The following is an 11,657-nucleotide window of genomic DNA, read 5'->3' on the forward strand; positions in this document are numbered from 1 at the left end:
TGTCATCACTGTAGTATACATCCAAAGATTTTATGTTCCAGCCTCGACTGAATTGATGCCGTTTGCCATTAATGGTCATTTGAATTACCCGTGGTTTCCCCTGCTTGGAAAGATTTTTTTCACCAGTTTATTTACTTTGCTGAAGCCAGTTCTGAATCTCTGCCAGAGATCAGGAAGCTAACTGGCCCTGTCTGAAGAGTGCATGATGGTTAGCTCCCCACTTTGCTCGCCGTAAGCTTAGGGAACCTGGTGATGCATTCTCTGCCTGGGTCTGGTATCTGGTGCTGCCACCAGGAGCCATTGTGTGAACGAGTCCACACTAGACGCCCTGAGCTTGGGTTACTGGAAATAAACCCCGTTGCTGAGTTTGTAGTTAGTCCTTCCTCATTTCAGTACAGGCGTGTCTGGCTTATTTGGTGTTTATTCTGTTTTTTGGTAGAAGGAAGAATAACGGAGAAGGAGATAAGAGATCATATTTCACAAGAGACTTTGTTCTATATTTGTGGCCCACCTCCCATGACGGACTTTTTCTCCAAGCAACTGGAAAACAGCCACGTTCCCAAAGAACACATTTGCTTTGAGAAGTGGTGGTAGGGAGCGGGCAAAGATAGAAAAGAGAAAGCTGTGAAATCTACCCAGGACAGCAACAGAGCTATGATTTGTGGCACGACAAATTTACCTCTGCTCAGCTTTTTTTTTTTTTTTTTTTTAAGGCTGAACTAAGTGACCAGCTGGAGCATAAAAGAAAAACCAGCTGACAGACTTAGATGATAAATTTTTTACAAAGACTTCATTGATTCAATTATTTTTTACTTTATTGATTTTCTTTTATTAATAACTGATTATCTCATGATATATCTTGAATTGGTCAATATAGGTTTTCTTTCCTCTTAGGGAAAAAAGAGACATAGACTTTAATCATATAAGAATGCTGTTTTGTGTGTAAAATGTAAGCTATCTTCATTTGATAGCAACCTTTATATCTTGTGCTCAATAAACTTATAATTTAAACACGGTCCTAATCATTTTACTTTGAAAATTCTTTATATTTAATGCCTTCATTCACCTCCCTGTAGCCCAAAGCCTTGCTTCTTCAGACCATCATACGTGGGTTTGGAAATGGAAGATTATGAGGAAAACTGCTTTAGGGAATTGAGTGTCTGGCATGTTTGCTTAATGTTAATGAATGTCCTAAGTGTGTTATCCTGACTAATTGTTAGTTTCTTCTCAAATGAAACCCTTCCTGTGCTCTGTGTCTTGGCCGCCTGCCTTCACACTCTCTGCAGGCGGCGGCTCCTTGTTTGGGACAAAGGCCCTGGTGACTGCTGCATTGCATGTCGGATCTGCCTTCAATGACTAGGCTGGCTGGCTCTAAAAATGTGGTGAGGATTGATTAGGGGGTACAGAGCCACTTCCAAATCCTGTCTTTCAGTCTTTTATTTCATTTCTTTGCCAGAGTTCTTCTTGGCACCAGCAGGTCTTCGACATGTACTTGTTGAATGACTGAAAGAAAGCAACTGACATGCAACTCCTTGCTAAGCCCAGGGTTTGGGAGGCAGTCCCCAGGATGGGTAGAGACAATGGTGGAGCCTCATCCCAAGGCTGCTCTAATGAAACTGCTAGAAAGCAGACTGCTGTTCTTGCCTTCCTTTAGATTTTTAGAAAATCCAAAAGGAGTGCATAGGTTGAGGCCAGGCCATTCTGTGACACACAGTGTCAGGCCCAAGGCTACCAGCTTGGAGAACACTGTGAGGGTAAAGGGAGTCTGGGAAGAAGGAAAGATCAGTTCTGGAGACACAGGAGCCCCAGTTGGGATTCTGTTCCTGAGCTGTTGGGAAAAGACAGCTTGCACCTTGTCATCTCTGTGGCTGCAGGCCTCACGGTGTGAGGACTTTGGAGCTTAAACACAGCATTGATTTATGGGGACTGATGATGGCTGGCACCAGGATTTTAGCCTCTGCCCCGTTTTGAATTTTGTCAAGTTTTAAGCAAAGATCATTTGTCAACCGTTTCAATCCCAGATTCGAATTCAGCAGGAGGAAGGGGCGGGGGGGGGGGGGGGGGGTGGCTGTTGCCCTGATGGGCATTTCAAAGTTTACTCAAGGCAGAGGTCATCAGCGTTTCAGAGGTGAGGGGAATATGCGAAGCTCTGACTACTGTAAGGAGCCCTGGCTCAGCAACTGGCCCCAAAGGGCCCAGGCCCAAGGGCTGGGCTTGAGAGCTGAGTACTCAAGAGGCATGGGAGAATTAGCACCATGAGATTCAGGGGTGTGGGAGCAGCAGGGGGTCCTTCTGCTGACTGGCAAAGGCAGCCAGCGGGGAAGGGGATACAAGGTACAGAGCAAGTGGCCAACCCAGGCCTTTCTGTGCGGGGAGTGGAGGTGTAGGGCGAGCATCTTGAGTGCAGCATGAAATGATGGGAGCCCAGGGGGGTGCCAGGCACCGCCTCCGTCCACCCACCGCCACAGCCCGTCTGCCTGTGTCTGCTGTTGTCGCCGAGCAAGGTCCACCTGTCCTGCCCACCCCCCCTGCTGGTGACTCCCTGTCACCATCTGTAACCTGCTGAGATAGGCCAGGTCATGACCTTTGCCTGGACTGTCGTTCTTCCAGCTCTGTGTCGTTTCGGGTGCCGAGGGCTGGACCGCATTTCTGGTCTGCTGGCTGAGAATGGCCCGTTGCCCTTGTTTGCCAGGCTAGTCCAGATCTCCAGCCAGGGCGGCTTGAATTTATAGTGTGGTGGCTGAGAACGCAGACTGGAGAGAGCCCTTGCTGGGTTCATACTGCTCACTAGATAGATGACCTTGAGCGAGTCACTCAACTGTGGCATGCCTCAGTTTGTAATTACACACATGTGTGCACACACTTGCAACTGCATATAAAACAGAGATAATACTACATACCTCCTAGGGCTGTTACAGGGATTAAATGTGATAAAACCTATAAAGTGCCCGGTAGAGCACTGCTTGAGTGTGTTATTAATTTGCTATTCCTTGTCCTCTTCAGAAAGGATTTTAAGAGGCTGGATGACTTGGGTTTAGTCCACTGACCTTTAACCTCCATGCGGGTAAGGCCCTGTCTTGTTCAGCAGTGTGCTTGGCACACAACAGGTGCTTTAAGGAATATTTCTTACATGGGTGAAAGGACCTGCCCAGAGCTGATGAGCTGTGTTAAAGGGATTCTTAAAGATCCTTCTGGCCTAATGAGTCTGTGGAAAGCTGTTTCTTCTTGTGACAGGAGACCCTTTTACAGTCTACGCAAGAGATAGGTTAAGCTGATGTACGAGTCTTCCTCAAACTTGAAGTGTTGCTGTGAGCATCAGCGCTCTCCAGAAAATGGATCAAATACTTGGTCTTTCCCAAATCGTCTACCATTCCTCACCAACAGGGTGTCTGCAGGTGGATGTGGAGCTCTGAAATGAAGATGTTCTCTGGAACCCTGGTTGTGGTCAGTAGCCTCTACTTAAAAAGATCTTGTTATAAAAATGATGAAAGACAGAATCAGTGCTTGATTCTTGCCCTTTATCAATTGGCCTAGTAAGAGTTGCTGCCCTAGCAACCTCCAAAGATGGTCACCAGTGAGATTTTTTTTAAGTATCATCATGGACTCATGACTTTCTGTACATTTGACTGTACCCATTGTGGCCAATTTTCCAACACTCAGCTTGTTTGGGGGGCGACCCCTGTTGTGTTGGTTGTGTGGGTTGATGAGGGTTGGGGCTCTCAGAGGTGCCAACAGTGCTCTAACAAGCAGGAAGGAGGAAAAGGAGGTGAGTGTGGTGTCAAGAAGCTGTCTCAAGGAGGACAGACTGGCCAGCTGTGTCATGTTGCTGGTAGGACAGGAAAGATGAGTTCCCATGAGCGGCCATTGATTTAGCGACTGGAAGATCACTGGCGATCTCCATAAGATGGGTGTTATCAAGGAAAGCATAAGAAGAAGGAAAACCTATTGGAGTGGGTTTAGGAACAACTGGGAGAAAAGAAATTGTAACGAGTGGGTATAGATAATAGTTTCAAAGAATTTTACTATAAAAGGAAGGAAAAAAGATAGGAAAGGCAAGTAGAGTCAAGAGAACTCCCCCCTTTTTTTAATTCATTTTTTAAAATTTGTTTTGTTTTAAAACTTTTTATTTTGAAATAATTGTAGGTTTATAGAAGAGTTGTAAAGGGTTCCCATTTACCTTTTACCCGGCTTCTCTGAATATCAACATCTTACATAACCCTGGTGCCTTTAGCCCAAACTAGGAAGTCAGCAGTACAGGTAAATTGGTACAGTACTGTTGACTAATCCACAGTATTTTTTTTTATAAAGATTTTATTTATTTATTTGACAGAGAGAGAGAGATAGCGAGTGCAGGAACACAAGCAGGGGGAGTGGGAGAGGGAGAAACAGGCTTCCCGCGGAGCAGGGAGCCCGATGCGGGGCTCTATCCCAGGACCCTGGGATCATGACCTGAGCCGAAGGCAGACGCTTAACGACTGAGCCACCCAGGCGCCCCTAATCCACAGTATTTTTAAGATGAGGGAGATAACCGCCTGAAAAACTATGAAAGAATCATTCAGGGGGATACCAGTTGGGGAGGTGACGACTTTTTATGGAGGATGATAACTCGGTAAAGTGATTGATTGAGCATCTGGTATGTGCAGTCACCGGGCTAGAAACTGAAGATAGGAAAATATAAGGTTGTCTTGAGCAAGTTAAGGAGTTTGGAAAGCTTTTTTTTTTTTTTTTCTGTGATTGAAAGTGGAAATGCTTTGGAGAGAAAAGTGGTGTTTTTTTGCACCTGTCGCCTGTGGAAAGAGAAGCTGTAGAAGGTGGCTGGCTGGGCGAGTCACTGGAGGATGACATCCTGTGGGTGGAGGCGCGGGAGAGGCCGTGGGAGGGGCTGTGCCCACGCTCTAGAGCTCAGGAGAGTTGTTCTACAGGGATGCACAGCTGCTGCACGTATGTTCACATGCACTTGTGTGAGCCGCAGTATGTGCGTGCTTGTGGGCATTGTCCAGTGTCGTGCTCCCCTGTCTGAGATTTTTTTTCTCTTTCTGGATGGAAAACAGCAATTTCCTTCATTCCTGGGTACTGCAGATGATCGTGTGCTGATAATTTAACCCAAGCGCTGTTCTTTCATTTTATTTTCAATGAAACTCAAAGACGTCTTCTATTCTCATCTTAGAGAAATAGATGCCTCATCTTTCATATTATTCTTTCCTAATATGTGCCTCCGCAGCAAGCGTGGTGATGACTTTTAGGAAGATACCTCCTAACCCACCATCAGCTCGAGGCATGCATTGAAAAGTGTTTGTGTTCAGGAATCCAGACTTCCTCATTGTCAAGCAGCCATCTTGGTCCAGTCTGTTCCGGGTTCTTAATAACCCTGCAGGAGCCCATAAGTCTGACCTCGTCTCTTCCGTCTCATACCCAGGTCCCAGTTCACTCTGCTTCAGCTTACCAAGATTCTGTCTCTTCCTTTGTCTTTTTAAAATTACTTGATAAATATGATTGTAAACAATCAAATAATATGAAAGTATGTACACCAAAATGCCAAAGTTTTCTTCTCTCCCATCCCATTCCCTGGCCTACACTGAACTTCTATATAAAGAGATTGCTAGGTATTAGACATTTTACAGTATATTCACCTTGTATACATATACAGATATGTGTGCTTGTGAATTTCAGTCTTCTCGCACACTCCACACTGTGGGCCTATTACAAACAGTATTGTGGTGAACAAACTTTTTTGTGTAATTTTTGTGCATGTATTCCTGTGGAATTACCAGAAGTGTCATTTCTGGATCAAAAGTTGGCTGGTATTGCCCAATTACCCTGTGAAATGCCTAGTTGACTTATATTCTAATAGAGTAAGAAAGTACCCATTTCTCTACCTTCTGGCAACACTGGATTGTCTAAGTCTTTAAAGTGTATTTTCCTCGTCGGTTGAGTCAAAGATGATTTTTGAAAAAAATGCCAGGAGATAGCTAAAGTATTTTAGCCATTTTTTTTTAGAATGGTGTGTTCACACTTCACGTCCATTTTGATGTCTGATTTGTAAGTCTTTATAAAATAGAATGAATGCTAATCTTTTGCCTGTATATGTGTTGCAAATGTTTTTTCCTAGTCTATTATTTGTCCCTGAGTTCTGTTTGTTATAACTTAACACCAAAGTTTTATATTTATATATAATCAAATATATCCATCTTTTCCCTCAGCTTTTATGCATATATTGTCTTCTGATACTTTTGCAGGTCTTTAACCCATTGGGAATTAATTTTTGTGCTTGATGGGGGATAGGCATCTGCTCTTTTCATATGGCTCTCCAGTTGCCCACCACCATTTATCCAGTATTCCACACTTTCCCCAATGATTTGAAATGCTTCCTTTATCACATATGAAATTCCCACCTACAGATGGATTTTTTTTCCCTAGATTCTCTGTTCCATAGGTTTACTTATTTGTTCCTACTCTGGTATAACACTGTTTTAATTATTCTAGCTTTTTAGTATATTCTGTATTTTCTTTACCTCGTTTTTGTCACCTCCAGGTTATTTAAACACAAAGATCTAACGCATAGTGGTAGAGGTTCCTTTTCACAGGTAACGTGATAGAGGAGAAGTGAGGGGAAATAGTAACTTAGGGGTTAACCTGAATTCACTGGTGGTCTAGATTTTGGTTAGAGTTCTATTTTCAAGTGAATCCTACAGAAGTATTGACATTTGACTCTAGTTTGTTTTATCTCATTAAATTATCCACATTTATATGCAGTAGGCAGGGGCATCAGGGTGATGATGCCATCCCATTTTACCAATAAGGGAAATGAGACTGCGTGGTTAGGTGGCTTGCCCAGGTGCACATGGCTGGGAGTGACAAAGCTAGAACTATGGGACTGGGACTTGGTCTCCTTCCTCTCCTTTTAGAGGGCTTTCTGCCCCACAGACTCATCCTTGAGCTTGTTCCAAAATCCTTCCCACCATTAACAGGGTAAACTGGCCGCCATTTTTTTTTTTTTTTTTTAAGAGAGAGACTCATTTCACCAGAACAGCCCATTGCCAGAGCATTCCAGTTAGTGAGATTTTTAAAAAATCCAACTAAGCCTCTCTGTTCTTAGGGACTGTAGGAGCCTAGAGAGAAGAAACAAAGAATAAGACAAGTTTAGTTGGCTGTGTAGTAGGATGGAGAGAACAGGGTGCCTGGCACGGAGAGACCTAAATCATCCCTGTTCTACAGCTTGCTTCCTGCATGACTCACCATCCCTCCATGCCCTGCTCTCCTGATCTGTCAAGTGGGTAGGACTACCTAACTGACCATCCCTTTTGGCATGACCATTCTGCAATTTCCTGATGGAACAAATGGGCCTTAGAGATCGGCGGGGGGTGGGAGTGGGGGAATGGAGGTTGGCCATTCCGATGAGAGATGACTAAGGAGGGTCTTAGCTGTCTTCAGATCTTTGATTCACTGTTGCAGTTGCCCTTGTTTGCATCTCCAGTGTGGACAGAAGAAGAAGAAACTGCCTTGGACTGAAGCAAGGGAAAAGTTTGGTTTGACGTAGAGGACTTTTGCACCGTAGTGCTGATTAAATTCTGGAGCTGGGGCTCAGGAGAAATGGTGGATTCACCATTAATAAGAAAGAAAACTGACAACATTTGCCTGTTGGGGCTTAAGGTGGGCCGGACTGAGACAGCGGCTGAATGGATAGTTCCCCGGCTTCGTGAGAAGTTAGAGTTGTCGGTGGTTAGTAACTTAGGCATTTCATGGAGCCAGAAACCAGCAAGCCTGCCAGTTGTCCTTCCTTCCAAGATGATTTTCTTGTTCTTTTTGTTGAACAATCAACAAGAGCGGAGGTACCCAGAAAGGTTCACAGAGCTTCATTGCAGGAAGCATTTTAATACTCACCCCGATAAGTGAAATCTGTTTCTCACCTTCATTAAGCGTTTATATTATTTAGAGGCAGCAGAAAAAATCCCAAGCCATACGGAACTAGTGAGCAGCACATTTAAATACAGAAGTGTTTATTACTAAAGACTGCATTCGTTACAGGGTGGAAAGCCTGCTTTCTTTTACCAGTCAACCAACGTGGGATCCATGTCTTTAAATTGTCTCTGGATTGAATGAATCCCTTTACTCCATTTCTTTTCTTTTTTTTTCCTTTTAAGATTTATTTATTTATTTATTTGAGAGAGAGCGAGTGTACAAGTTGGGGAGGGGCAGAGGGTGAGGGAGACTCCCCACTGAGGATGGAGCCTGACGTGGGGCTAGATCTCACAACCCTGAGATCATGACCTGAGCTGAATCCAAGAGTTGGACCCTCAACCAACCGCGCCACCAAGGCGCCCCCACCCCAACCTTCACTCCATTTCTAAGAGACAGTCCCCACCGTGGACAGCCGTGGCTATAATTGTCAGCATCGCCATAAAAAATCTTTTGAGGCAAAACTTAGGCTCTGTCCTTCCGACCCAAGACACAGAGTTGTGGTCGCACAACCACATGCCTTACCCATGGTACCTCCCCACCAGCCACTTCTGTTTGCCAACAACTCCCTCCCTCCAGAAATTAAAGACATATTCTTTGGGTCTTAAGGAAACTGTCAAGACTTACGTTTTAGTAACTTTGTAGAATAGTCATTCAGATCCTTAAAACTAATCTGTGGCAGAGAGAGGTGCTAGAAAAGTTTTTGAGCAATGGCAGTCTCACTGGGGTATTTATTATTCCGAAGAAATAACTTCTAATAAGGACAGTACTCCTCGGTTTCCAGTGTGGCTGGTCGCTGCGATACTCCCTCACTCTCCAGTCAGTTGCAAACTCCAATCTGTGCTCCTAAGTGACTCTCAAGGCTGTCCCCTTCCTTCCTGCTCCACTGAGGTGCAAACCATCCACACTGCCACCTGGACTGAAACACTGGGCTCACTTACACCTCGGCCCCTCCCTGGACGCCCTGCACAACTTTCTCCTCCAGCAGCCAGAGAGACCTTTTAAAAATACAAATTTAATGTCATTTCCCTACTTAAAACTGATCAACGGCCCCCCATTACTCCTGCCTCAGGCCCTGGCCCATCCATCTCTGCTCTCCTCGCTGCTACTCCCCACCCCTACACACACACACACACACACACACACACACACACACACACACATTCTGCAAACCCACTTTCATAGATTTCTTTCAGTTACTTGAACAGAAGCTTTCTTCAGAGCCTGCCCTCAAATTCTTCCTTTTCAGTCTTGCTTCCCCATTGCTAACATTTACATAGCACTTACGGTGCGCCACATGTCCTCGAAGCACTTTGCATGTATTCATTTAATTCTCACAACTTTTCTCTCCATTTTACAGACAAGGTGACCGAGGCACAGAGGCCATACGCCGGTAAGTGGCAGAGTCAGGATTCCAGCCAGGCAGCATGGCTCCAGAGTCCATGCTCTGAGCTGTGAGGCCCACTGCCCCCCCGTGGACCGCTCCCCTGACGGCTGGTGGCTCAGCAAGCCTTCCCTGAGCACGTTCCCGCTCCCTGCTCAGGCCTTCCTGGCAGCCGGCCCTTCTCCGCGCAGCCCCCCAGTTACAGAGCCTGGTGCCGTCACCTAGCGTGTGCTGGGAGCCCCGAGGGAGCCAGGACTGGGTCTGGTCCGTTCATTGCGGTCTTCCCAGCACCTGGCACGGTGGTGTAGGAGTTAAAAACTCCGGATGTCTATGGAGACCCAGCTGATCCCTCGTGCCCGTAGAAACGCAAGCCCCTGCCGGGTTCGGAGAGCAGCTCTCTGCAACCCGCGGTAGTTTTCTTAACTGGCCACAGAAACGATCGCGCTCAACAGGAACCTGTGATACCCATTCGCTTTGCCTCCTTCTCTGGCCAGTCACCTCAGAAATCCCAGCCAAAGGCTTGTTGGGTCTCGTCCTTAGATCTACTGTCCACGTACTTCCCAGTGCCAAACTCTGGGGACCGGGTCCAGGAAAGGCCGACCCTGCCGGGAGGCTGCACAACTCATTTGGGCAGGTCTACGAGCAGGCAGAGTGCGCGTCACCAGGGGCCACCGTGCGCGTCACCAGGGGCCACTGTGCAGCGCTCACGCAGTGGCTGCAGTACGTCTGCGGGGCTGTTGGAGCCGGAGCCGCTGGGACAGCTGGGGAGTCAGTGCTGAGCCACCGCCAGGCCGCTGCCGACACGCAGTCCTCCTTTGTCCTGCCCCCTCTCATCCATCCCTGCACCAGTCCATCTTACTCCCAGCAGCTGCTCTTGGCCTCCTCGTGGTGGGAGCCCAGACCGTGCTGTCCCCCGGGGTCCCTCCCAGGGTCAGCGAGACCCCGCACAACTGAAATAGGTTGCCTGAGTGATGAGTTTTGGGTGAAGACGAACCTCCTAACTGCTACATCCGAGGGCTATGCCCCAAAGCGAACCGGCCATGATGAATATGCTAGAGTACTGATAAAATGTGCCCCATAAGAAATGAATTAGAACGTCTCGTCCTCATGTTTTCTTGAAGCTGGTCCCACCAAGCATAACTCCAGTGAAGTATAATCAGTTTAGAGATGTGAAAAAATTCAGACAAGGACTGGACTAACGGTGGCCATCTTGTTACTTATAAACCACTAACAAATAGGGGGGCCCGCGTGGCGCAGTCAGTTAAGCGTCCGGACTCTTGCTTTCCGAAAGCTCAGGTCGTGATCTCGGGGGTGCCAGGTGGAGCCCTGCATTGGCCTCTGCGCTCAGCGTGGAGTCTGCTGGAGATTCTCTCCTTCTGCCTCTGCCCTTCCCCTGCTCACGCACTCTCGGAATAAATAAATAAAATCTTTTTTAAAAAACCACTAACAAATACATTAAGACATTATAAACTAAATTATTAAAGTGTTTCTGTTAGGATGGCTATGCTGTGCTTCCATGACAGATAAACCTCACATTCCCAGTGGTTTAGCATATAGCTCATTTTGTTGCACCCTCATGTCGTGGTCCTTCTTGAACTCTGCCAAGGGTGTTGGGGAAGAGAGCGCAGAGGTAGCATGCAGTGCTTTGTAAAGTTCGGTCCCACCTGCTCCTGTCCCGTTGGCCAGAACCCAGTCACAGGGCCCCAGACTGCGAGAGGGGCCGGAAGGAGAGGAGCGGGTGGGCGCTGGCTGAACACTGACCGCCTCTGCCACATGTGTTACCTGGCAGCATTAGGATTACCTGCCCCTCAACACCAAGCCCTTTGCGTACATCGTTTGCATCCAAAAATCTGATGAGGTGGGTATCAGCCCCATTTCATACATGGGGACACTGGTACTTGGAGATGTGAAGAAATTAACTTGCGATTACCTGCACAGGTTAGCATCCTAACCAGCTGATTCCCAAACCCTCTGGGCTTTTTCTACTGCACGGAGCCCAGTATCAAACAGGCTCCCGCTTCCTTAACATGGGTGTCCTCTGGCTCTTCATGTGTCAGTTCCTTGACCTTGTGCCCAGGTGCACTTGAGAGCACTACACCTGCATCTCATGAAGCAGAATAAGATTTCCTCCCCATGCACTCCCCTCCCCTGAGCCCCTCTGGAGGTGGTGAGGAGGTCTTGGAAATACTTTCCTAGCCAGAGACTCAGAATTCAGCCACAGTTTCAGAAGAACTTTTGTTCCTGGGGTAAGTATTTTCTTCCCTCTCCAAAAACCTCTTTCCACAGGCGAACGATTGAGCCAAAGAACGACCAGAAA

At 46.8% G+C, this 11,657-nt stretch overlaps 1 protein-coding gene across 2 annotated transcripts in view; it reads left to right on the plus strand.

Moving 5' to 3' along the window:
- Window positions 1-1,009, plus strand: part of OXNAD1 (oxidoreductase NAD binding domain containing 1) — a 38,403-nt gene extending 37,394 nt beyond the window's left edge. For both annotated transcript variants that reach the window (XM_021678794.1, XM_044915703.1), the window contains exon 8: window positions 440-1,009. In XM_021678794.1, coding sequence (XP_021534469.1) covers window positions 440-594 — 155 coding nt within the window. In that variant the 3' untranslated portion in view covers window positions 595-1,009. The remainder of the gene's footprint in view (window positions 1-439) is intronic.
- Window positions 1,010-11,657: the final 10,648 nt, after the last annotated feature.

This window comes from Neomonachus schauinslandi, chromosome 1 (assembly GCF_002201575.2).
Source record: "Neomonachus schauinslandi chromosome 1, ASM220157v2, whole genome shotgun sequence".
Lineage (NCBI taxonomy): Eukaryota > Metazoa > Chordata > Mammalia > Carnivora > Phocidae > Neomonachus > Neomonachus schauinslandi.